The 26,057-nt window shown below is 55.6% G+C and overlaps 1 protein-coding gene across 1 annotated transcript; it reads left to right on the forward strand.

Annotated features, from left to right (window-relative positions):
- Positions 1-4,196: 4,196 nt before the first annotated feature.
- On the forward strand, positions 4,197-25,547 carry VWA5B1 (von Willebrand factor A domain containing 5B1). The gene is made up of 21 exons (XM_037380058.1): positions 4,197-4,335; positions 4,636-4,797; positions 5,128-5,350; positions 5,535-5,680; positions 5,968-6,099; positions 6,357-6,481; positions 9,301-9,477; positions 13,625-13,735; positions 13,817-14,019; positions 15,520-15,634; positions 17,168-17,353; positions 17,607-17,802; positions 18,818-19,005; positions 21,076-21,298; positions 21,474-21,791; positions 22,341-22,478; positions 22,804-22,929; positions 23,440-23,514; positions 23,902-23,971; positions 24,191-24,314; positions 24,533-25,547. Exons 1-21 carry the CDS (start codon positions 4,197-4,199, stop codon positions 25,289-25,291), a joined length of 3,936 nt encoding a protein of 1,311 aa, XP_037235955.1. The 3' UTR covers positions 25,292-25,547.
- The last annotated feature ends 510 nt before the right edge of the window (positions 25,548-26,057 follow it).

Raw genomic sequence — 26,057 nt, forward strand, 5'->3', positions numbered from 1 at the left:
TGCCATGGTGCAGCCACGTCTCTTCCAGGAGGTGCTGCCGTCAGCCAGCAAAGCCTCCCCCTCCCTGCCCTGTGCAGGGGCTCGGACAGGACAGTGCTGTGTGCACCGTTTTGGACACCATTTGCTCCTTTTGCTTCCTGGAAATATTTCAGGGGGTTCATCCCAGTCCCCTGGCCAGGTTTGAGCCTTGTGCTTTGGGGGAGAGCAGCTGGAGGGCTCCTGCGTCTTAGGCATGATCTGCGGCTAACGTGGGTCAGGTAGGCCAAGTCAGGGGTCTGCCAGCAGCATGCCCTGGATGCTCCCCGAGCCGTGCTACCCTCCAAAGCCAGAGCAAATACTAAAGCGTGGTTCTACTTGAGAGCTCTGGAAGTTTGGGAAGCACAGGGCTTCTCCTGTCTTGGTTTTGCAAACAGGTGGGGATTGGTTTCCCCGTGGTGGCTGCCCAGCAGCTTCCAGAGATGCTAACGAAGGGTTGTGGTGCAACAAGCACCGCATCACCAGCCGGGGCTGTCTGTCCAGGGCTGTACACCTGTACATCTCAAGGCACGCCGGCTGTAATCATCCTGGCAAGCCACTGGATGTCAGTGTTGATTGATACAGATGGAGCAGAAGGAATATTTTACCCAGCTGCAGAAAACCAGTTATCCTCTGAGCAGTGAGGATAAGACCCAGGTTTGGCTTGGACCCGGAGGTGAGATTTCCGAAGGAGCCCGTTTGGGGCTGGTGAGAGGTTACAGCAGGGTGGTGCAGCTATTCAGCAGCCCCAAAAATGCATCTGTCGCAAGGTGCGGCACCAGGGCTGGGTTTCATGTGGCTGCGTTTGTGTCTTGGGGAGCAAAAGCAGCTGGGGCTGCCTCTGGACATCTGCCCTTCAAGACCCCAGGGCCGGGTGGGGATGTGCCACCGGCAGCACACGACTTTATCCTAGCTCCCAGTGCTGGTTTGGTTCTTACTGGCCTGTTGTGGGCTGTGGGTGCCAGGGACCCTGTGGTGGTGGCACTGCTAGGACCCCATCCTGCTCCTGGGAGTTGGGCCTTATGTAGAAACTGGGCTGTGGGCTCACAGTTTGCTCTGCTTTTCTGTTCAGTGCATGAAAATGCACCTTAGAAGCACATTATTCTGCCTCTGTGTTACATGTGCTCAAAATTTTCTTGTTACATGTGTATTACACGTGCTCGGATTTTTTGAGGGCACATCAGCGCTTAGAAATGCAGATGGGCACCCAGGCAGGTCTGAGCAGCGTTCCAGGCATCACACCTTCTTTTCAGGCACATAAACACACTTTCCAACCCAGCCCTTTAAAACCCAGCCCCAAGCCTCAGCCGTGTGTTGGGGCAGGCACCTGCAGCCAGGTGGGGTGGCTGCTGCAAGCTCTGGGTGAGCCTGCGCTCCGAGTCACAGCCCTGCACACTCTGCATGGCACCGGGACCATCCACAGATGCCGGTGCAGCATCAGTCCCTTCCCTGTCAATCATGCACAGAATTTGGCTAAGGGCATAACCTGGAGTGGGGTGAGCATGCTACCAGCATGGCTTCTTCCTCTGTGCCTGTGAAGAGGAGCAGATTGCCGAGGAAAAAGCATTTACAAAGCAAGGAAAAAAAAAAACCAAAACCACGGTAGCATCCCGGTGTGCCAGGTCCTGAGCATGGCTGGCCAAGGGACGATTTCTGTCCCCAGCCCTGAGCTGCTCCCTGCTGATGGAGGTATGGGGGTGTGGGGTATTTTTGGTGATGCAGCAAGCTGGCTGAAGGTATTCGCCAATGGTTTCCCCTTCTCCTCCTGGGATGCCAAATGCAGCATGAGGCCAGGGTCAGGAGACGTCTGGCCGGATGGGTGACATGGCCCCACGCCTGCTGTGTGCAGGAGGCAGGGCACGTTTGGTGGCAGTGAGGGGACGCACTGAGGACTGGGTGCACGCCGGGATGCCCCATGCGGCAGCGATGCTGGTGGTAATTTTTGGGATGTGGGGTCCTGCTAGCTCCCATCCTGAGGATCCAGCCCCACGACCTGGATGGAGACTGAGCGCAGGTGCTGGAGTGGCAAAGGCAGGATGGGGAGCAGCGGGGGCAGGCGGTGGTGGGCTCCTGGGGGGGCACAGGAGAGAGATGCCAGCTCTCCCACTGCTGTCCCCCACGCCACCCTCCCTGCGCTCCCCTTTCCACGCTGCAGTCACTTGATGGCGTTGGTGGCACAAGCTGTGCGGAGCAGTCCCTGGGCTGTGCTGGCAGCAGCCGGCTGCCTCCCAGCCCCATCCAAAGGGCCTTCTCTGGGAAGCAGCCGGGAAGAGCCCTCCGAGCCCTGTCTGTCCTTGTGGGGCAGTTTTTGCAGCTGGCACAGCAGGCAGGGCTGGTGCTGGGCTCCTGGGAGCCATGCCAGGGCTGCTGGAGAGGTGCAACTCTCCTGGCTTGCTTTATACAGGACATGGCAGGGGTTCTGCGTCCCACCAAGGGTCCCTCAACGCTTGTGCTGGCCTGAGTGATGCCCGCTGGCCGAGCGGCTCCCATGGGAGGCATGTCCCCAGTCTCCCGCGGATGCAGGAGGTGCTTGGATCTCAACCATGGCTCTGCTGTAAGACTGCAGCCAGGAGAGTTGCCAAGCTGAAGCCTGGAGCCTGAATTCACCTCTCTGGCAATCCCATGAGGAGTTCCCATTGTGCCTGGCTGATGGAGAACATCTCCCCCTTGTTATTTTTTGCTTGCTTTCTCCCCTGAAGCAAAATAATTCCCCCTCCTTCTTTCCTCATCTGGCTTTTAATCACTTCCAGGTATCTTGATGGCCTTTGCCACATCTCAGCAGCCAGCCAGGCGACCTTTGTTATCTCTCCCTGTAGCAGGTGAACTCTTGCCAGCTCCTGACTTTACGAGCCCTGTTAGCATGACTTGGAGCACCCCAGTGTGTGGTGGCCTCCCCTGGGCTCACGGAAGACTCCCATGCTGGAGCAGTCAAGCTGGACACACTCCTGCATCTCCTGACCGTGCAGGGCTGCATCCCTCTGGCTGCATCCCCCACCTCCCAGAGCAGCTCGGCCGTGAGCAGTGCGGGGAGAGGAGGATTAAATCGGGAATGGCTGAGGTTGTTGGCAGGGATTCAGGAGTGTGCCTTGAGAGTACTGCCTTCCATCATCCTCTCTGCTGCTGTTTTGTTTGCCTGGGTGCCCTGCTTGCTCTCCTTTGCTCTCCTTTTTTTCCTCTCTTAATGCCGTTTTCCTGCCCAAGCACTCGTGGAGCTTGTGGCCTTGATGTCTGCCGTTCACATCTTCCGTGGCATTTGCATATAAAGGTGGTTTTAATAACGCAGGACTGCTAGGAAATGAGAAACTGATGTATTTTGCTGCTGCTGGCTCCTCCTGGGCCTTGTAAATCATTGCATAAAGCATTGCAGAGCCAGCCAGGGAGAACTGCTGCCTAGCAACTTCTCCCGATGCCCCAGGGGAGCTGGATGTGGCCCGAGAGCTACCTGCAAGGTCTCCTTTGAAACCCTGGGTCCTGGGGGAGATGAGCTGGAACAGGGAACTTGCTGGGGAAAAAAAAGTTGAAATGTAATTGGCAGAAGTAGCCACTTTGCATCTGAATGTCTCTGCTAAGCAAAGCGGAGGGATGAGTCAGCCTTTGCAGGAAGGCTCTGGAGGTGTGGGGCAGCAGAGCCCTGCCAGGGTGGGCAAGGGCGGGGGAGGGCAGGGGGCTGCCTGCTCTGCCTGCCTGCAGCCGAAAGGAAAAACTCTCAGCATCACAGGCTTTTCCGGGAGAAACTTGACAGTTTGGAGGCTAATGAGAAGCAGGAGGGCCAGAATAAGATGTGAACCCCATTCTGCCCAAACTCAAGCAGTAGGCGGGTGTGGGAGCTGCTGGGATGCGTGATCCAGCACCCAGCACTGACCTCTGGCTGCGTGTCCCCTGAACGGTGTCCCCAGTCTGAACCTCCTCCCTAGCGCCAGTGGGGATTTGGTGTGTTTGCCTTGTGTCTTCTCACCAGGGTCTTGTCTCCATCCCCACCTCCACCAGTGGTGGACCTGTCAAGCCCAGGTCTCATCCTGCCCCAGGTCACCTTTCTGTCCCCAGGGCTGCAGCAGGCAGTATGAGGTGGCAGGGGCACACGAGTGTTTTGGGCACTCAGGGCTCCTCAGTCATTCTCGCCCTTCCACCTCTCCCCAGCTCGCTGCGTGTGACCCCACCATTGCCGCCAGACCCCCACGAAGATGCCAGGGCTGATTAACCGGACGACCCGCTCCCCGATCCCCCTCACCGCGTCGGAGGTGACATCGTGCGTCAGTGGCTATGCCTTCGGGATGACAGCCTTGCTCACCTACTGCAACCCAGAAGCTCAGGCTTTTGAAGGCGAGTTTCAAGGGGCAAAGCTCCCAGTGCAAGAGCTACTTACTACGGGAGCTTTAGAGCCAGGGATATCTCAGCGCCGGGTTTCTGTGCGTGCCTGAAGTTTGTAGATGCTTGCAGGACGAGTAACCAAGTGTAGCGAGTCCTCAATTGTACCCTTCACAGTCCAAGGCTACAATTTTTTAAGCTGGAAAAATCCCACGAGCATGCAGGGCTGTGCCAAGAGGGAGCTGCCCTGCTGCCATCCTGGCTGTTGGGTCTGGGCAAGTGTTTGGTGTTGCTAAAAAACCTTCTGGCTCTCAGGTCTCTTTGTCTACCCCTTGGATGAGTGCACCACCGTCGTGGGGTTCGAGGCTGCCGTGTCCCAGCGTGCCGTGACAGTGCAGATCAAAGATAAAGCCAAGATAGATGACATGTATTTCAACAGCTGCAGCCTCCCCGATGGAAAAGCTCGTGACGGAAGCGGTGAGGGGATCGGGGGCGTTTTAGTGAACGTGGGGAAGAAAAGCAGGGGGAAAGGAACGGGGAGGTGGCAGGTTGTCATATGCCATGGCATCGAGGGGGCTCCTTTTGAAAGGCTGAGCCTTGGGTTGTGGTGCTCGTGTCCCTGTGGTGTCTGCCAAAAGTGGCAGTCTCATCTAGTTTGGAGAGCTTTTTAGAGAAGTACTGATGTGTGCAGTGAGGGCTGGTTTGGGCATTTGCTCCAGGGCTGGGGTGGTCGTGGGAGACCTGGAGAGGAGCATTTTCCACGGTTGTGACACTGTGTCTCCCTGGTGTGGTCCTCTCTCTGTGCAGGAAGGATCATGATGGATGAGGACTTGGAGAGGATTGGTTTTGTGGCTAACCTGGGCATGATTCCTCCCCTGGAAAGCGTCTCCATCTTCATCAGCACCTCCTCTGAGCTGCAGACACTGCCCAGTGGGGCTGTGAGGGTCCTTCTGCCAGCTGTGTGTGTCCCCAGGGTCCCCCAGCCCAGCCTGGAGAGTGCCAGCAGCCTTTCCAGCCACCAGCTCCGAACGTACGAAGACCCACGGGGTGGGCTCTGGCTAGGACTGAGCTGGGGGGTGCGGGGCTGGCAGAGCAGAAGCCTGCTGTTGCTGCGGGAGGCTGAGGAGCTGCTGCAGGCTTTACCTTCAGCAGATCTGCAGTCCCTGGGGGGATATCACCATGTGCACAGGGGTGATTTGGGTTCATCTCACCAGCAGGGAGAAGCACTACTGTGGATCGGGGAGCCAGGAGCACGGGAGCAGGTTCTGCCTGGCTCAGCTGCTGGAGCGTGAGGCCACCAACCCCTTTGAGTACGAGTTCAGCTTCCACCTGGAGATCCGGGGGCCGTGCTTGCTGGCAGGTAGGAGCGGTGGAGCTGTCCTGCTGCACCAGGCTGGTTTATCACCTCCTCAAGGCAATGTCCACAATCTTCCTCCTTCTCTGCCCTGCCAAAACGTGGAGTCTGTTTTGGCAAGTTAACCGTGCTGGGGTGGATTTGCCATTACAGTGCTGATGTTAGCGTGGGGTGTTGCTATGGCAGAAGCATTGCACAGTCCGCTCGGTTCCTGTCCTCAGCCATCTTGCTGTCTCTTCTCCCTGGTCTTCCCCATCCTCAGTCCCTAACCGCACCTCGGTTTCCCCGGGCAGGTGTTGAGAGCCCTACGCACGAGATCCGAGCGGACGCTGACCCCTCCGCTCGCTCCGCCAAGAGCATCATGATCACGCTGGCCAACAAGCACACCTTTGACAGACCCGTGGAGATCCTGATCCATCCAAGTGGTAGGTGGGCTCTGTCTCCTCTCTGCTGGTCTTGCCCCTTCTGAGGACCCTCCCCCATAGTGCTAGAGCCAGCTGGATTAGCTCTGGTTTTGCAAATATTGTTAAGGGTTAGGCTTTCTAGGAGAGAACCCTGGACCCTTGTGAGGTTGTCCATGCTGCCCAAGCTCAGATGTAGCACTCTGGTTCCACAACCTGCATCTCTGCCGGACCTGAAGTTTAGCAAAGGCTGTTTTTCACCCGATTCTCTGCATTTCCAGAGCCCCACATGCCTCACATCTTAATGGAGGAAGGTGATATGACACCTGCAGAGTATGAACGACACCTGAAGGGGAAGAATGATTTCATTAAAGGCACTAAGAAAGACCCCAGCGCTGAGAAAAAGGTGAGAAGCAAAAGCTGCAGGGGTTAGCTGGGGTTTTCCGTGGGACTGGAGCTGAGCAAGCACATGACTGCTTGTTTGCTTGCAGTACCAGATATTGCACTGGCCCAATAAGCTCTGCAGCATCCTACCTCGGAGAGGGGCTGATGTGGAGGAAGAGGGGAAAACTCTGCAGTGCTTCTGGTAAACTGAGTGTGGAAGAAGCTCTGAGATGGTTATTGTGTGTATAATTAGTACTAGTCTAGCATAGCATAATTAGATAGGTACATTGTTATAGCATTAACGGTATCATAATTATTGCAATGACATAGAATAAAATATTCTTTTAATTGCTCAGTAAATGTTTACCGTTTCTGGATAGCTGTCAGAGAGAAATAAGTGATTTTACTTGGAATAATGAGCTGAACTGAAGACAAGGTAGGAGAAACTTCTCTTTGTTCTGCTGATCAGCAAATAGAAAAATATCTGCTCTGGGATTTGTGCCTCATCTTTTAGCAATTCTGAAGCAGTGAGTGACAGCCTAGCGCTTCTGAGCTGCCATGTCAGTGTGTCTGGGATCACTGAGCAGGAGTGGACTGGCCCGAGCCCTCTGAATTTCCAGGGTGGGCATCTTCACCTAAGGCAGACGTCGCACTTGTGTAGCCCCAGCCCTGGGTGTACTGTGTCAGTTCCCTGGTTTACTGCACCTACCGCACCCACGTTCTCGTTTGCGACCGGGGATGCTCATTTCCCCTTAAACTCCTCCATGTGCCTGAGCGCCCACCTGGCAGACGTCCCAAACCTGCTGCAGAGGTGCTTCCCTGTGCTGCTGTGATTTCTCCTTTCACTGGAGACACACCGACCCTCTTCTTATTCCTTTTGCCCTTCGCATTCTTTTGCAGCGCGATGCAGGATCAGGACTGCGCTTGCTCGCACGGCAGGCATCTTCTCTAATTGTGTTCAGCATGCGGCAGGTGGAACGAAATGAAACTCCCACGCTACAGCTCAGATGGCTCTAATTATTTCTGTGTCTTTAGCATGTCAAATTATCTAGGGGGGGATCATTCCAGAGCCATTTCCCTGCAGGAAACCTACCTCTTTGCCCCAGGAGGACTGGGAAGCAACTGCATGGAGAAGGGCAAGAAGCAGAGAAAATGCCCTGAATATCTGGGGTAAATGATGGGCTGGAATCGCTGCTGCTCAGAGCGTGACACTGGGCACCTCTCGGCTTAAATTAAATTAGCCCAGAAATTTCAGCAGTAAATGATAATTAATTCTCCTCCCTCGGTTTGTTATGCAAAAGCCTTGGATGCTCGTCAGCCAGCAGGGTGGTGGGGATGAATGCACACTGGAATCAAGTCCCCGGTCGACAAGAACTGATTAGTTTACTGTAATTGGATAACGGGTGAAGGGGAACAGAGGGGAGGGGAGGCCAGCAGGAGAGATGGTGCGGGTGAGATGCTCGCTTTTCTGGCTGACCTGTAGCAGCAGCTCTGAGGCTGTTTACTGAAGGCTCACACGTAAAATCCATTCTGGGAAATCCAGGTGATGGGCTCATCCCGATCACACAGGGATTTTATGTCTTGGCTCCCTGAGAGAATCCCAGGGAGTGTGGCGGGTAGGTCCAGGGCCACGATTCGGTCCTTGGATGGAGAGGCACTCAGCACTCAGGCAGTGCAGCCAAAAGTAGAGCTCATGTGTATGTGTTGATCCACAGGGACGCTTGAGTTTAGTGAGTTACGTAAAATAAAGGTTGGTCGTTAGCTCGGAGCTCTAGGAATATGACTCACGGCTGGAGAAAAAAGCCTGGTTATTTGGGGTCTGGTTTACTCCTGGTGAAACCTGCATGAAACAGCAGCCTTTGAAAGAGGAGAAAAAAGGCAAACAAAGCCCCTGAGGACCGAGCTGCTTATTGTGGAACATGTTTCCGTGCCACAGACCCCGGGATGAAAGGCCATGGGCTGCCATGGGGTCCCGGGGCTCCCTCGAAAGCAGTGATGTGCTGATTCACCGAGCTGAGACCGTGAACCCGGGACTGCTTTGTGCGCACATAATAGCAGACTATAAACCCCTCGCGAGAGGCTTTTTTTCCAGTTTAATTTTATCACGTTTTTAATGAAGACTGATCCTTGAAATAGAATGAGGGAAAATGCAGAGAGCCATTAGAGCTGTGTGCAGGACAGAGACATATATCATGCGGGTTCCTATCGAACAATGTCCTGAGCAACCGATTTGGCTTTCCAAAGCGTTTCAATCCATACAAAGAAAAATGACAAAAGAAATGGTCAGAAAAAACAGCAGAGCAGGGGCTGCAGGAATGAGTGGCAGCAGTTCATACAGCATGCTGAGGGCTGTATCTCGCGCTTCATTATTGAGTGACCATGGACAAAACCTGCAGCGTGCCTCGGTGCGGTATTAAACTGCACGAGGTTTTCAGGAGGGATCTAATGAAATGTTTGGGGAATCAGTCTTGCAAGGTGCTGCGTAGGGGCAGGTCTTTTCATTCCTCCAGGCTCTCCCCCGAGCGTGCAGCTGCTCCGTGTGTGCTGGGGTCCCCGATTTAACCTTTCTGCCAGCCTTTGTCCCTGGGCAAAGTGTGACCGTGCCTGGGAGGAGGCAGGAATCCCGCTCACCCACGGAGCAGCTCCGCAGGGGGTGTGGACAGAACAAGCTGTGGTGCAGCCTGAGCTCAGGTGCTGTCACCACTGAGGCCAGAACAAGCCGATCCCTGCCCCAAAAGGCCACGCGCTTACATCTTCAGGCAGGCAGCCCTGTTCTGCTTCCCCTTGGAGGGAAAAGGGCAGAAAAATCAACCTCTCGAGCTCTCTCCTTCTTTCTTGCAGATGGAAATCATCAGGAAGCGACTGAATAAGGACATCCCCCACCACCCTGTCATCATGCTCAACTTCTGCCCTGACCTGAGGACCATCCAGCCAGACCTCCGGAAAGCGCAAGGAGAATTTATCTTCCTCATAGACCGCAGCAGAAGCATGAGCGGTGTGAACATCAAACGCGTCAAGGTACCACGCAGGAGGGGAAGTGCCTGCGTGCCAATGAGGGATGAATATTAGAGAGCAGTGGGGGTTGCTGAGCGTTGATGAGTGTTCATTATGAGGGGCTGGGGGGTAATTACATGCTGTAGCTTTAGTCATGTCAACTGTGCGACTTGTTAGGTACCTGCAGCGAAGCTGACTCTCCCCGGTTCTGTTCCCCTTCTTCCTATCAGCACGTCAAATGCAAAGATGTTTTCTTTCCCCCTCTTGCTGGTGTGCATGTCTTGTGCATCCCTTCTCCAGTTCTCTGTGTCTCCACAAGGGCTTGGGGTGATTGCTGCCTAGGGGGAAACCTCCCAGGAGCTCCAAGGGAAGCTTCGGGGTGATGTGCTGTCCACGCGTTAGGAGACATTTTGCTGGTGGCTGTCTCTGTGCACTCGCAGAAGTCATTTGAACATGATGCGTCCTGTTTCAAACACAAATGAACACCAGCAGTCTAGTGGAGGATTACGAGAGGTGTGCTGAGACCTCTGGATCAAACAAGGGCCATAGAAAGGCCTTCTTGTGATATTTTGTGGGTCTGAGGTTCCTCTGTCAGTTATGACTCTTACCCAGCTGCAGGTTGCCTCATGAGAGCTGGGCTTGGCTTTGTGCCGCTGCCTGAAGGATCTAGAGGGGTCCCTGCCCTGAACCTGCTGGGGACCGCTCTGTCCATCAAAGGGGACATCACTCCGGTAACTATTTAATTATCGTTATCCTTGCCTAAGGTGCTTTGGAGGCCAGGTTGGTGCCTGATGCCTGCCAGCTGGCAGGTGTCAGTGAGAAGCTGCAGGATCTGGCAAAAAGCTCTCTTGGAAAGTTTCTGTCTTAATTTTCAGGCCCAGGTAAGCCCCAACAGCTTGGTGAATATTGCATCCTCCCGAGCGGGGCATGGGTCTGTGCTGCCCCGTGCATCTTTGTTGGGGACAGCGAGAGAATTGCAGAGGCAGGCTTCATCTGAGGGCTTCAGTTGCATTTGGGTGTCTGAGAGACTGAGTGAGCTGGTGTGTCCCCAGTGTCCTGCTCACACCCTTTCCTAACACAAGTGCCACCCAGATTTGGACCCAAATGCTCCCCTGGGTAGGGCTGCACCCCCTCCTGCAGCACTTGCTGCCCAGGGTGAGCAGCAGGAAGCATCTTCATAGAGACACAGAACAGTTTGGACTGGAAGGGACCTTTAAAGGTCACCTAGTCCCACCCCTGCAGCAAGCAGGGACATCTTCAGCTTGATCAGGTTGCTCAGACCCTGTCCAGCTTGACCTTGAATGTTTCCAGGGATGGGGCACCTACCACCTCTCCGGGCAACCTGTGCCGGTGTTTCACCACCCTCATCACAATAAATTTCTTCCTTATATCTAGTCTAAATTTACCCTCTTGGTTTAAAGCCATTACCCCTTGTCCTATCACAACAGGCCCTGCTAAAATCTCTGTCCCCATCTTTCCTACAAGCCCCTTTATGTACCGGGAGGTGCCCCAAGGCCCCCCCGGCGCCGTCTCTCCCCCAGGCTGAGCAGCCCCAGCCCCCTCAGCCTGGCTCCGCAGCAGGGGGGCTCCAGCCCCCGGTCACTGTGTGGCCGCCCCTGGCCCCGCTCCAGCAGCTCCGTGTCCTTCTCATACCGGGGACCCACCAACACCCCCAAGTCCTCCTCCGCAGGGCTGCTCTCGATCCCTTCAGCCCCAGACGTGTTGACACCGGGGGTTGCCGTGACCGGGGTGCAGGACCCTGCACTTGGCTTTGTTGAACCTCACGAGGTTCACACAGGCCCACTTCTTGAGCTTGCCCACCTCCTAGCCCACCTCCTTACCCATCTGTCTCCAGTTTCCATGGGAACTGCGGGAGGATGGCCACTGCTGGCAGCAAGGATTGGGATGCCAGGGAGCCCAAAGGTGGCTGCAAGAGCTCCTCTGGGATAGGGAGGCTGTCCCATCTCCCTGCATCCACCAAAGCAGCCAGGATATCTCTGAGCTTTGTACCCCCTTCCCTCAGCAGGATTCGGAGGCTGGAATCAGGAGGCATCTCTGCCCCAGGCCAGGTCTTTGCTTTCGGACCCACAGCATGGCTGGGTTTGGGCACCGCATCTCTGCAGCCTCCGCGGAGGCTGCTTTGTCCCGTGGGGATGGGGACCCTGCAGGGACAGAGCCCTTCTCCAACAGGTCCTGACCTGGGAGTCCTGTCTGCAGGAGGGCTGTAAAAACAGGAAAATGGCTGTTCCCCTTCTGGAAAAATATTTTGGGAGAGATATCAGAGATTTCGGAGGAGAGACCTCAAGGGAGAAACCCACTGTTCCTCTTCTGTGTCCCCTGTCCTGGTTTATGACTTGCAAACACCAGGGACCTGGCAGCGGGGACTGTTCTCAGTGGGTTTGGGTGGGTTAGGCTTGATGGAGACATTTGCATCGTCCTCAGCTTGCTGGATGAGTGCTGTGGCGGGGCTCAGACCTGAGCCGTGGGGAAAGCTGAGGGGCAGAGATGCCAACAGGGAGGGGACGGGCGGTGTGGGCTGGCTGCCTGCAGCCGGGAGGACGCGGCTTGCTGCGGAGCAGGAGGGCACTCGGAAAAGTGCCTGGGGTGGAAAATTCAGGGCTTGAAATTTCCTGCAACTGATTCCTTTCCCAGCCCATTCCCAGTCCAGGAGAAGAGTCAGTGCCAGCATCGGGTGGACTCGCTGGCAAAACACGGCTAATAACTGGGAATTGAATTCTCTGGAGGCAAACATCTCTCCTTATTGAGTTGCCATATAGTTGCTGAGTGCCACAGGATCGAGATCAATATTTACAAGAAGCAACAAATCTTTCTGCTTGCTGAAACAGAAAGCAGGCATCGGTTGCCCACTTTGGGAAGCACTTTAACAGAAATATTTGGAAATTCGGGGTTTTTTTCCTTGTAATTAGTTTCAAGATGGGATGTCAGCATTGAGATTTGGAAGAGCCGGCATCCTAGGAGCCATCTGGGAAGCAGCGGTATAAATATATTCTCGTAGGTTTGAGATAACAGCTTGCTGTAAAGTACTCTGGAGCCTGGTAAAGGGCAGCCCCGTTCTTGTACATTATTTCACCGACTCGCAGTGCTCCGACTTTGCCTTGCTGCTGAGTCTTGCAGGGGTTGGGGACTGGAGTGACCTGCCAGCCATGTCCCTGCGGCCGTTCCCAGGCTGGGGGCTCTCTGTGTGCAGCCCCAGAACCCCCCCTCTGCGGTTACTTGGTCTTTGCCACTGCGTATGACAAAGCAAGGAGGCTGTTCTTGCTCGTTTGACCTTGGCAGCTCTTCTCTTGGGGCTGGCTCTAGGGTTTCTGCTGCCCTAGGCAGACTGGCAGGAGTCTGCCTTGATCAGCACAGAAACAGTGAGAACCAGGCTGCTCCGGAACACTGCCAGCACTTTGCTTTAAATTGGCCTTCCTCTCCTGCCACGCTAATTGCTCCTGCTGCCCCTGCAAGCTCAGGAGCCCCTTGGGTAGCTCTTGCCCAGTTGCTGCTAACACAAGCTCTGTCCTGGAGTTGTCCACAGCCATCACAGATGTCTGAGACGATTTAAATTGCTCTTCCCTTACGTAAAGACCAGGAATAGGCAAGTTAGATAACCACCTCTGGTAAAGAAAATAGCTGAAAACTGTCTCTCCCAGTTATTTTAATTGATGCCAGCTATGAATACAAGGGAATTGGGGATGGGGGAGGCTTTTCCTTTTGTGTAACTTGAAGCTGTTTGTTTATTTTCTGCAAGTTTGGACATTGAAATGCATTGCGTGTCGCACTTCTCAATTTCACACTCTGCTTCTCACCCACTAGCTCCATGCTGCAGTACCGTGTTGCAAGCACAAATTTAATCACTTAAAAACAAACAGAAAAATTTGTTCAGCTCTTTTTTTTTTTCTTTTTTTAAGGCTCCCCATTTTTCTCACTGCTTTGGGACCCAAAGCTCATTAAGGGAGTTTGGACAGGGCAGAGTAGTATGGAGTGCTTTCTCGGTGCAGTGCATGTGAAAGAAGCAGTTGTCTTCTTATCAAAAGCCTGCAGCCAAATGCAGGTGGGAATAAGGTGTGAGGGCAAGGTGGGGTCTGGGCAGAGCTTTCACTGGTGAAGCTGGGGCAGCCAGGGAGAGGTCCAGTGTGCCTGACGTCTGCTTGCTTCCACCCCCCAGGATGCCCTGTTGGTCGTTCTCAAGAGCCTGATGCCAGCGTGTCTCTTCAACGTCATTGGGTTTGGATCCACTTTCAAGACCCTCTTCCCTGTCAGTCAGACTTACTGTGAGGTGGGTGAAGGGAAACCACGTCTCCTTGGTGCTTGGAGGGCACAGTGCGGAGGCTGATGGTTCTGCTGCTGCTTTGGGCAGGAGAGCCTGGCCATCGCCTGCGAGAGCATCAAGAGGATCCGGGCCGATATGGGTGGCACCAACATCTTGTCACCTTTGAAGTGGGTCATTCGACAGCCCATTCACAGGGGCCATCCCCGACTGCTCTTTCTGCTGACAGACGGGGCCATCAGCAACACGGGGAAGGTCCTGGAGCTGCTGCGCAACCACTCGTGCTCCACCAGGTATGGAGGGCAGCAGGGCTGGCCACCACAGGGGTGAAAGCCTGGCATGGTGAGGGACGTTCTTCTCCTTGAACAGGGCTCCATCTCACAGACATCCCTGCTTCAGAGAGAGAGGCAGGAGAGATTGCTGGTATGAGCCATGGGAGAACCTCAAAGGGTTTGGAACAGATCCCAGAAGTTCAGATGCTTTTTAAACAATCAAAAGCAGCATAATTGGGCTGACAACTTCACAGGCTCTCGTCTGATGCTTCCTGCTAGGAGAGATTGACACAGAACAATCTTCCTTGCTGCTTTTTTTATTTTTTTAAAGCACATCTGGGTCTGGCCCCAGCTGCTTCCAGGATAGGGCTGTGCAGAATCGAATATGCTGAAAAAGAGCAATGTAAAAAGCAGCTAATTTGTGCATTGAGCTCCCAGCCTGGTTCCCCAGCTCTGACGACAGGCTGGTCTGGTTTCTCCTCTGCCTCTTTAGTAAGGGGCATGAAACAAAAGGAAAATGTAAGAAAACCTTACTCCTTTTTCATCCCTCGGACTTCAAGGCTTATCAGGGAAGCTGCTCTGTGGGTTTTTTTCCTATACGGAGGTCTCAGTGCTTCCCAGCTGTATAGGGCAACCCACCCCTCACTCCTGCAGAGGCTTATGGTGGTGGGCTAAATGCAGTCGGAGTGTGGTCTCAGGTGACCCTGGCAGGCAGTGCCCAGTGCACCACTGAGCCATGTGCATGGCCCCTGTCTCAAAAGCAGATCAGAGCCTTATTTAACAGGGGTGTGAGGCTGACCTAAGATTTGCGGCCAGCTGGGAATTAAAAACCTCTAAGAGAAAAGCCCCTCGTGCAGATGCAGTTTGCTGCTGAAGGTGGTTTCTTCCTCAGCTTTCCCCTGCCCTGGCTGAACATCATATCCCACCCATCTCCATCCCTCCTGGCTTCCTACTGCATCCACCCCCAGCAGGCACTGCTGCCTCCTGCCCTCCCTGCCCAGGCTCCAGCTTGGCTCTGGGTTTGCAGCTTCAGCCCAGACCAAATCCTGACTCATTGAGCTGGGAGTCAGGGGAGCAGCCTCGCCTGGCTGTTTCCTCCTTCCTTGAGAAAACATTTATTTTAATTGTGAGCAGAAATAATTATTGGGTTTTTAGTGCTATTGACCACAGACACTCAGCAGGGAAAAGAGCTGAACTGGCAGCAAAGCAGATTGTTTGTGTTTGCAGAGGAGGCAAGGGCTTGGGGTCCTGCTGGGGAGCCCCTGAGTGTCACAGCTGAAGGCTGCTCTTCGGGGAAGGGATCAGAAGTTTGTGGAGAGGAGCGGGCTGGTGCTTCCTGACCCTCCTGCCAGCCACCTAAAGGAGGAGCTGATTTATTTTCCTCCAGACATGCTGGACAACTGCATAGCAATAGGATAAAGCTGGGCAGAGCCTTTGCCTGCAGGGAGTGGGTGAGCTGCGTGGGGCTGGGGGGTGAGACGACTTGTCCCCTGGATCCTGACACTCCCTGTCCCTTTGCAGGTGCTACAGCTTCGGCATCGGGCCAAACGCCTGCAGGAGACTGGTTAGGGGGCTGGCTGCCGTGTCCAGGGGCATCGCCGAGTTCCTGGCGGAGGACGAGAGGCTGCAGCCCAAGGTACGGCTGCCCGCTCCCAGGGGAGCACCTTGGCAGGCTCCCGCGATGCTCTGGCTCAGCGAGGGGGAGGCTGTGGTTCACTAGTGGGTCTCGTTCCCCGTCCTGGTGCTGCCTTTCCAACTCCCACTCGGCAGCAGGTGGGTGAGCGGGAGGGGATGAAAGAGCATCTTCATCTCCGGCTGTCAGAGGGAGTGGGAGGGTGTGTTTACCCTCTGCGCGGGGATGGGGAGAAGCGATAGCCACGATACAGCAGCTTTAGCTTCAAAGGTAGCTGCTGCCTCAGACACCGGCGAGGGCAGAGGAACTGGCATCAAAGCAGCCAATTAGTTTTGAAGTCAGGCTCAGCCCTGGCATTGCTCAGATGAGAAGTACCCAGGGTCTGAAGGAGAGGAATATGCTGCAATAGCTTTGCCTATTAAGCCGGCTTGAAAGCAAAGGGGGGAGCCTCTTCCTTTCCACTCTCCCCGTGAAGACTGAGTAAACCGATGTGCCTCAAATACGGTGTAAGAATGGCTCTGTCCCCTGGTGAGGGCACAGTGCCCAGCCCATCATCCGCTGGATGACTAAACCCGGGGAGAAATGGGTCTTTAGCTCTGAAGTATCTCTGAAAAGCTGGCCCCTGTGTTCTCAATCTCAAAAGGAGTTCAGCAGTCCACCCCTCTACATGAACCCGGAGCACACAAAAACCTCTCTAAACCAGAACGGCATCAGCATTTCTGATGTAAATTAAAAGCAAAGACAGTGAAGGGAAATATTCTTTTTTTTTTTTTTTTACAGAGCTATTAATAAAGAGCTTTGCAGACTGTGCAGCTTGGTGCCTTCAGCAGTCTGAGGCATCAATTAATGGCCCTATAAAACACAGCTTGGTGTCTTCCTGAGCCTGGGAAAAAACAGTGAACAATAGAGAATATTTGAGCTGTTCTGCCTCTAAATCTGGTGTTCTCTTCCCCCGGTGCGCAGAGAAGCTCTTGTAGATGGCTCCCTGGTAGGTTTGTCCGTGAGATGTTCACGGATATTGGTCTTCTCCACAGGTGTAATTGGCAGAGCACTGCTATCTCTGGCAGTGGCTTGTGCCAGCAAGGACCTGTACCAAAACCAGCAGTGCTGTCAGTCGGTGCGTGGGTGCTGGGGCTTGGGGCAGGGCTAGGGCTCGGACAAGTGAGGGTTAACTGCTTTTCCTGGGTGCTGGAGGGGAGCAGGGGATGCTGCCTTGCACTGGAGCAAGATACCTCTGGCCTCAAGCTCCCACCTTGCTGTGAGCTGGAAACAGGCGGTGTGAGATCAGCTCTGTGCTTTATCAGTGTCTGTCTGCTCTGCTGCCCTATAACCGTGCCAAGGGGCTGGGGGTGCCAGGGTGGGTGTCAGAGCAGTCTAAGAGGGAGCAGGCTCCTGTCTAAGGTCAGGAGAGGGAGGAATCGGCTGATGGGTTTGTTTGGGGAAATGTTCCCCTTCCCTGCGACACATGGCGCGTGTACCGTGGCACACACCACGGCCAGTTGCTCTATAACTTCTCCCCCCTGCTTTCTGCCTCAGATCATCAAGTCGCTGAAGAAGGCAATGGCACCGGTCCTGAGCGACGTGTCCGTGGAGTGGGTCTTTCCTGAGAGCACCGAGGTGTTAGTTTCCCCTGTCAGCACCAGTTGCCTCTTCCCTGGTGACCGCCTGGTCAGCTACGGCATCATCTGCGACACCTCCCTGTACATCTCCAACCCCCGATCTGTGAGTGCACGCTGCGCTGGCTGGGGGGCTGTCCCGGGAGCAGCGCAAGTCAGCGTCTCCGCTCTTTGGGCACAGTCAGGAGACATCCCTTGCTTTTTCACTCTGCCCTCAAGGGAGACGGTGGGTGAGACACTGGGGAGAAATAGGAACTTTGTACGGAGGGTGCTGGAGCACCAGCACTGGCTCCTCCTGGCTGGGAACCAGCTGATGGATGCAGTGGTAGGACCTGTTTCCTCTCTCTGCTTTCTCCCAGGACAAGAGGCGGCGTTACAGCATGATGCATTCCCAGGAGTCGGGCAGCTCTGTTTTCTTTCACTCCCAAGAGGAAGGAGCAGGCGTGGAGAGCTGGAACCACTCCAGAGACTCAGAGGGCTGCTGCCCCGCCGAGCATGCCCCCGACCACTTGGTGGTGGGCAGAGATCCCGGGGGAGAATCAGACACGGACACCGGTCAGATTTTCCTCTGTACAAACATGGGTGTGATGCCCCTGTCTTTCTAATGAAGCTTCTGTCACTTGCTCTGCTGATTTGCTTGTCTGACAAATAAGTCACTTTGGCTGTATCTCTGCAAAGCACCGGAGGGGTTTGCAGGAGGGGTGACAGATCTCCCGAGGCTCGAGCGAGTCGGTTTGGTTTGGATGCTTTATCCAAACCTGTCAGAAAATCAAGGGAAGCCCTGGAGAAGTGACTTCCCCAGGGATTTTCCGAGCAGCTCTAGCTTTGGCCACATAATTCTTTCCAAGCTTCCCAAGCTGCCCTCCAGTGTGCGGAGGAGAAGAACAAGCAAATGGGTAACCCAGCTAGACCATCTCTGCACCTGCAAAGCAGTCACTTCCCTGCCAGCCCTCACATTGCTGTTCAAGGTCAGGAGAGGTGGGGGAATGGATCCAAAGCCCTGTCCCTGTCCCCAGGGTGTTCCCCCTCACCATCACAGCTTGGCTGGGCGCTTGTGTCAGCAGCATGTGGCATAAAGCGGCAGTTTGCACCCCAGCACTGGCTGCACCGCCATGCGACAGAGGAATCTCTGTTACTCACGGAATGTTCTTCCCTCGGATTCAGAGAGGAACTGTGCTGCGCATCCCCTCAACCTTGTCAGAAGCGATGAGAAATCACGCCTTTCCAGATGAAATTTTACTCTTGCTCTGACAGGAGAATGTCTGCGCTAATGAAATTTCATTAGTAAACCCTTTGTCTTGACTTCTCCAGGGAGGTTTGGGGAAATGCAGTCAGACTTTTTCTGGCTGAAAACTGCTCAGACAAGGCCTCCCCAACCTCCTGACATCCTCAGGAATTTTGAGTGTAGGCTTTTATTTCCTTTCGTGGTTTCCTTGCTTCACTTAAAACCATGCAGGGCTGAGCACCCACAGGGCTGGGCTCCCCACTGCCCACCGTGAGCCAAGGGGGGATGGATGGTGCTGGCTGGTCCTGCTCTAGAGCAGAGCTGATCCTCTCTCCCATCGTGCAGGAACAGACATGAAGGCTTCCTCCAGGAGACGGGCGTACAGCACGACCCAAATCGCTGACCATGAGCCTTGCAAGAAGGTGCCCACAGCCAGTGATCCCGGCACCACTCTGGTGAAAAACCCCCTTCGGAAAACCCACCTGCAGGACCTGCAGCAGGTCAGCCCCGAGCCCTGGCAGGTGGATTTCCAGGTATGTGACCCCCAAGAGGCTTCGCCTGCAGGTGGAGGGCAGTGTGCAGCAGCAGGAAAATCTCAGATGCAGAAGGAAAGAGCCTGGCTCACACTAGTTCTGAGATATATATACATGTGCCTGTGCTTTGTGCTGCAGCACATCACAAACATGTAAGAAACGAGCCAAGCAGGGAGCAGAGCACCATCCTGATATCCCAGAGCCGTTCCTCCCCAGGGGAGCCCAGCTTTTCTTTGCTAAATGCCTCTTCCCTTCCTCTGAGTGGCCGGAACTCCACCTTGCTGCTCGTCTGATCCCCAGGCTGCTGCTTCCTTCTTACTTCCCTCGAGTCTGGCCATGCGACACAAACCCTCCTTAGGGCTGTGGCACATCTGTGCCCTGCAGGGAAAAAGAAATTCCATGCTGAAGCAGATCCCCCGCTGCTGTAGCCAGAACTACAGCCATATGCAGCGCCAGGCTGGGACATGGACCCATGTGATGATACATCTGCTGGTCCGTGTGATGTCCCCTGCCTGCAGCAGATAGCAGGTGACATTTGGGAAGATTTTCCCACTGCTCTGTGGAAGGGTAGGAATGGTTTTCTCCCATCCTTGGCATCGCCAGGATTCTCGGCTCTGAAATCAGCATCTGCAGGGCTGGGAGGACCAGCAGCGCTTTTGTTCCCATGGAAACTCGGAGCGGGATGTCTGGGACTTTCGTTCGGTTTCTGTTGCAGGTTAGAGATGGGCTGGGTGAAGCGGGGTGAGAGGAGGGGTTGAAGGGGAAGAAGGGTCAGTGCTCTGCAGGGAGGAATGAGACCTCTGCCCGCCGGCTGCAGCAGTGAGGGTGGCGAGCAGCATCGATTGATGAAAGCGGGCAGTGGTAGGTTTTAGGGGTACCAGTGACCTTGCCTGCATTGCAAAGGTCCACAAAGCATCCTCCTGCCCACAGGATGCTCAGCATGAGGGCAGGGGTGGAAACGACTCCTTTCTGGAGGACAGTAAACGGTTAACAGCATGCCTCCTGGTCTTAATTAAATGCAGCCTGGTTTTGCTATCCCTCGTGCTGGGAGGGCTCCCAGTCAAGCTCTCTCAGCTCCCAGTCCGGCTGCCAGGGCTTGACATTTTCAGGGGTGTGAACGTGAGCCCTCGGCTCAGCTCCACACGCGCCGTGCTGGGAAGGAAAGGTCAGCGCTGGCAATCAGCAGCTTAAACCCCCAGCTCTGTTCCTGGCTGGCTTCCTCCGGCTGGGAGGAGAGCTGGGGCAGAAGGAGCCGGTTTTGAATGGAAAGGGTCTGTCAGGGGTTTCAGTGGCTGGCTTGCTTTTAAATATCTCAGTATTAGCTTGGTAAATAGCTCCTGGAGCTGCCTGCCTCCCATTTTAGCTGGTGGTCTCATAGAGTATCAAAAATGAGGTGGTGATGGAGGCCACGTTCTTGCCTGCCACCCAGAGAAAGCATTTTCCCATCCAGCACTGAGATCCACCACTTCTTACCACCTCTGTCCCGTGCTGGTGCTGTGCTAGGAAGGTAAGAGAGAGCCTGTCGGTTTTAGGGGGATCTTCCCACAGCCCTGGGGGTGGGGATGGAAACAGCCAGAGCTCAGTGTCTCGGCTAGCCACAGGGGGGGACATCTGTGCGGGATGTGGCACCCGAGATGCTGGAGGGGGGGGATTCATGTCTCCCGAAGGTGGAGAAACAGTCTCACAGAAAAAAAAGATGATAAAAATTCCCTTCTCCCCATCTCCTGCGCCTCTCTCCTTTCGTTACTAAGCAACTGGTCCTTGATCTTCCTGTCTCTCTTCTTTCCTTTGGTTCCCAAGTGAAGTCATTAAAATGTCTGGAGGGATGAAACTCATATTTCACCTCCTGCATGTCTGGGGAAGGAGCCCCTGGGGCTGGGGTCCCTTGGGGACACCCTGCAGGTGTGACGGAGGGCTCTGGCTGGGCACAGATCCCAGCCGGGGCTGACAGAGCGACCTGTGTGGTTGCACCTCGCGCTGGGGTTGGGCAGGGAGCAGACGGGATGGGACAGGAGGGACAGAGCAGGTCTGTGCCGCCGGCTCCAGCCCCGACGCCTGCTCTGCTCTCAGCCCTTCGCAGCCAGCCCGCATGTCTCTGCCACGAGGATCCGCGGCGCGGGTGCCCGGCGGCCGTCCCTGCTCCACCGGAGCTGCATGTCCTTCTGTCACGACGCCGACTCCCCGCCAGTGCCGGACGGGCTGCAGCAAGCGGCTCCGGGAAGGGGCTTGGGAGCGCTGGATGCCAGCGGGAGCCTGTGGTCTTCCTCGGACAGCCGGAGCCCCGGGGACCTGGGTAACTGGGGAGGGGGAGGCACGGCCAGCCTCACCTGTCTGTGCCGGGGTGTCAGCGGCGTGGCGTCACACCCTGTGCCACCATGCAAAAATTAGGAAGTATTAATTATGGTTTCTTGGTGGCAGCGGGGAATTCAGCTCCCACAGATGTGATTAATTATCTCCCCTCTTTGCAGAGTCTGCCCAGCATCCTTCCTTCACGTTTGAAACGGAGACCTCCTCTGACTGGGAGCCCCAGGACTTCAACCTCAGCGCTGCCGGCGGCTCCCCACACGCCCCCCGGACCCTCTGCAAGGCGGTGGTGAAGGGGCTGAGGAGCAACGAGCCCGTGCAGTGGGAAGTCACCTTCGATATCCACCCTCTCTTCCAAGAGCGGGCGAGCCAGGCGGAGGGCGACGCAGACCTGTGGAGTGAGACCTTCCACCACCTGGCAGCCAAGTCGGTCATCCGGGACTTGGAGCAGCTTGCCGAGAGGGAGTGTGAAATCGAGCACGGTAACGCGCGGCTCCCACCAGCCTGCGCGCTGGCTGCCGGCAGACCCTGCCCTGCGCCGGGGTGGGCTTTCCACAGCTTCAGCAGCCTCTCCAGTTAATGCAAGGGCAGGCACTGGGGAAATACTAGGGAATGTCTCACCTAGTTCCCAAATGGCAGCCGCTTCCAGCTGCCGGGCACTTTTCTCCTGCTTCAGTGCCCGAGCTCGTGCTCCTTTGCGCTCCTCTGCTTCACCTGCTGGGTGACACTGAGTCTTTTTAAGGAGTTAGTCACCTGGAGCTGGGAAGTGGCACCAAACTGAGAGGGTCCAACAGCAGCCACGCATCGCTGCTCTGGGCTGCATGTGTCCCTGGGTCTTGTCAAACTCCTCCATGAGGTGGATCTGTGAATGTAAACTGAGAGCAGAGGAAGCAGTAGGCAGAGTTTAGAGGGATACAGTCCCTGCTGGGCATGGAGCCCAAGCATGGAAGGTGTGCTGGGAGCTGGGTCCGAGGGATGGATGGAGCCCATGGGGCACGTGGACTCTAACCCTGGTGTCTCGCCCATGGCAGGATCTGGGCGGCGGTACCAGGTCAACGCTGTCCACACCAGCAAGGCGTGCAACGTCATCAGCAAGTACACGGCGTTCATGCCAGTGGACCTGAGCACCAACGCCTACCTGCCCACCGTCGTGGAGTACACCCACACAGGTAACGTGGGGCTGGCGGAGGGATGACGTCTTGTCCTGGGAGGGAGGGTGTCACCTGAGAAACCTCGCTCCGAGCACACCTTATGAAACCATGGCTCGGTTCAGCACCAGACGCGTATACCCAAGGTCATGGGTGGGCTGACAGCAGGGCTGCCGCTCTTGGTGGCGAGAACCTCTTCCCCTTGGGCCAGCCAAAAGGTCTGCTCTTAGGTCTGGAGGCCCAGAGATGCCCAAGCTCATCTGTTCATGAGTTCTGTGGGTTTTGTTGCCATCCTGTGTGTGCCAGTCCCTCTCTAACGCTGGCAATTCCCTTCTCTCGTGCCAAGGGGCGGCATCCAAGCAAGGCAGCCAGAGAAGCCTGAGCTCGGGAAACAGAAGGCATCGTGGCTTTTCCCCTGGACATCCTCAGTCAGTTTGCGGCCAGAATGGAGATGACGGATTTTACAGCATGAGTAAGATTCCTTGGGCGTTCGTCTCCTTCCTGGTGTTACAGATCTCAGTGGGTCAGTCTATGAAGGGACATCTCTGGTCTTTTTTTCTTCTGCCTTCCTCCTTGAACACGGTGCTCACCAGATGTGTGTCTGGCTGAGGTCCATCTCCATAAATGGAGAAGAAGCTGCAATTTACTCTGAAAGCCCCAAATCACAGGCAGTGGCTGCTGACAATGCTTGGAAGTTAATTGGCAGCCCTAACACAGATAACATGAGGGATGAAACCGAGTGTAATTAGAGGCAAGGGGATGTGAGACACTTGCTTGTCACCAAATCCTCCACTAATGAAGACGAGTTGGATAGGACTTTGTTTGGCATTGTCAGATCTGCAGCTGAATTAAAACTGCCCCCAATCAGGCTCATTAACCTGATAACGCCGTGGAGAGGGAGAGCGGCCACGCCGCACCCGATGTGGTGGCACAATGGCTGTTTGGGCTGGGTGGTGTTGCTGATGTGGTTCCTCCGTTGCAGATGCAGAGGAGAGCAGCCTGTCACCCTGCAGCACCCCTTCCTCCTCGGGCTGGGAGCGCTGCGGTCTCCCCGAAGGTAGGGCAAATGGCTGACGGTACTTGCCGGGGCGCAGGTCCATCAAGCCCATGGTTTGGGCTTTTCACCAAATACTTCTGTTGAGTTTTGGGGTTTTTTATCAAACCTGATGACCTAAAATTAGGCTGGTGAGCACAAGACCTGACTCCTTTCTGGCTGCAAAAGAAAGAGCCTGAAGGGGCCTTTGCTGTAGATTTCTCCCAGGTTCTTTTCTGAGAGGTGTGGAAATTTCCTTATTCACATAGGAAAAATGAGGTAGGGGGAGAAGAAGGGTTTTTCTGAAGTCTCAGCAGCAGAACAAGCCAGCCCATGTCCTGGCGTGTACTCTGCTCCCTTTTGCTCTCCTGTAGCACCTCATTTTACCCCCAGCTTCGTGTTTCTTCCCAGGGCCGTTACAGAGCCTGTCTGCTTCCTCTGCACAAGCCCCAAAATCCATCGAGAGCCTCTTTGCTGCTAGGTAAGGGCCAGCCTTCCTCGGCCTTTAGCAACTGTCTTGCCACCTCTGTGGGTCTGATGCAAACACAAGTGAGGGGGAGAGGAGGGACACCCCAGTGACACCGGCCAGAGCCGGGACTGAGTGTGATGCCAGTGTCTGGGGACCAGCGGTGGTTTTTGGAGAGGAGGGTGGGTGTCAGAGGGCCACCGAGGTTATGGGCACCTTTCTGTCCTCCCGCAGGCTGACCCTCAGTAAAACCAGGCTGCTGGTTCGAGCTGCCAAAGGGTTCATGAGTAAATCTCCAAGCAGAGGAAGCGAAGCCAGCTCCGAGGGTGACAATGAGAACATCGACTACCTTCCCCTGGTGAGCAGCTCATTCCCAGGTCTTGCCGGGGTTGCGTGGTCACTGCAGGGAAGCAGAGGGGAAGAGGATCCCCCTGGATCCTGCCTTTTGCTGTCTCTGATGGCCATGTCTGATGGTCTGTTCAGAGATGGAGAGTGCTCCATCCATGCCTTTTTCCTGAGCTTCCCAGAAGCAATTGGTATCTCAGAGCTCCTCTATGTGCCCACCGTTACTTGCAGGCATCTCTGCAGCTGGCCTGCGGTGCCTTTCTGATGAACTCAGCCTTCTGTGATGCCATCAACATCCCCATGGAGAAGCTAAAGTGGACATCTCCCTTTGCCTGCCATCGCCTGGCCCTCAGCCCCTCCAGCTCCTACAGCACCAAGAAGGCCAGTCCTCCTGCGGAGCACAAGAGCCTCAGCTCTGGCCGGCAGCTTCTGGTTCCCGATGGGCACGGGAAGAGTCCCACCACCAGAGACGTTGCTCCAGGTGCAGTGCCGGAGGGACCCGTCAGCCACGTGGAAGACGCTGTCCGCCTGCGCCACTTCTCAGGCAGCGCCGTGGAAAGCATCTCCAAAGCTCTGAAAGCTGAGAAGGAACTCTCCCCACCAGCCATCACCATCCGCCGCTTCTCCTCCCCGGAGAGCACGCCGGCCTCGGCTGAGTGGCAAGCTAACAGCGGCCGGGGTTCGGAGGATGGTTCCGAGGTCCAAGCGTTGCTGTTCGACATCGAGCTGCAGCAGCAGACGGAGCCGGAGGGGATGCTGTGGGCCACGGCGGTGGCCCTGGCCTGGCTGGAGCACAGCTCGGCTTCCTACTTCATCGAGTGGGAGCTGGTGGCTGCCAAGGCCAACCTGTGGCTGAGCAACCAGGACTTCCCGGAGGGATACAGCCTGGCCACCGTGAAAGCCGCAGCCCAGCAGCTCTTTGTCCTGCTCCGGCACTGGGATGAAAACCTGGAGTTCAACCTGCTGTGCTACAACCCAAGCAGTGTGTAAAGAGGACGAGGAGAGAGGCTTGGGCAGCTTACCGAGGGCGCAGGAGCAGGGACCCATCCACAAGGAAACACCTCCAGGGAGCTCAGCTTGTGTGCTGCAGGGGCAGCGAGTGTTTATCAGAGCAAGCCCTGCCCACGGAGGCAGCCGGCAAAATCCTGTGCTCAGCGGTTGGTATTTTGCCCCAGGAGGTACCTACCAGCTGCCCGCAGCAGGATGGTATTTATTTTTAACCGGTGCAGCACCTCCGGCTACAGCAGTTCCCTCTGTTCCTGGGTTGTTTTTTTTTCTGGTTCCCAGCCCGGTTCCCAGAGCAGGTCCCCTGATGCCTGCCCCATCCTTGCTTGGCTGCCTCTTCCCAGCCCTGAATCCCTGCCAAGCCCCCGCTGTGGTCCCCCAGCCTCGAGTCGCTGCTCTCCTGAGGCTCCTGCCTGGTTTCTGCCATCTCAGATGTTTTTTGGCGAAGGTGAACATCTGACAACGTGCTCATCTCATGAACCAAAGGAAATCCGGGCTGGGACTCACCCTCTGAAGAGCAGCCCCACTGTCGTGGCCGGGAGGACGCTGCCTCACCTCAAGCCCAGCCTTGCGCAGACACGCCAGGCCAGCCGGAGGCTGGGACCAAACGCCATCGCATCCACACGGTGCTGGGCTCCCTCAGCCCCTCTGTGATCCCAGAGGGAGTCTGCGAGACCCCTTGCAGTCACAGCATGCCTTCGGAGCTTCGCAGGCAGGGCAGGGGTGCCTGGCATCGAAAGAAGGGATGGGC

Source organism: Falco rusticolus, chromosome 3, assembly GCF_015220075.1.
Source record: "Falco rusticolus isolate bFalRus1 chromosome 3, bFalRus1.pri, whole genome shotgun sequence".
Lineage (NCBI taxonomy): Eukaryota > Metazoa > Chordata > Aves > Falconiformes > Falconidae > Falco > Falco rusticolus.

Bases quoted from the DNA above. Each gene is read 5' to 3' on its own strand.
- VWA5B1 (XM_037380058.1), top strand. From the start codon at position 4,197: ATGCCAGGGCTGATTAACCGGACGACCCGCTCCCCGATCCCCCTCACC. The intron at 4,798-5,127 runs GTGAGGGGATCG...CTCTCTGTGCAG, and splicing joins AAAAGCTCGTGACGGAAGCG to GAAGGATCATGATGGATGAG. The intron at 15,635-17,167 runs GTACGGCTGCCC...TTTCTGCCTCAG, and splicing joins ACGAGAGGCTGCAGCCCAAG to ATCATCAAGTCGCTGAAGAA.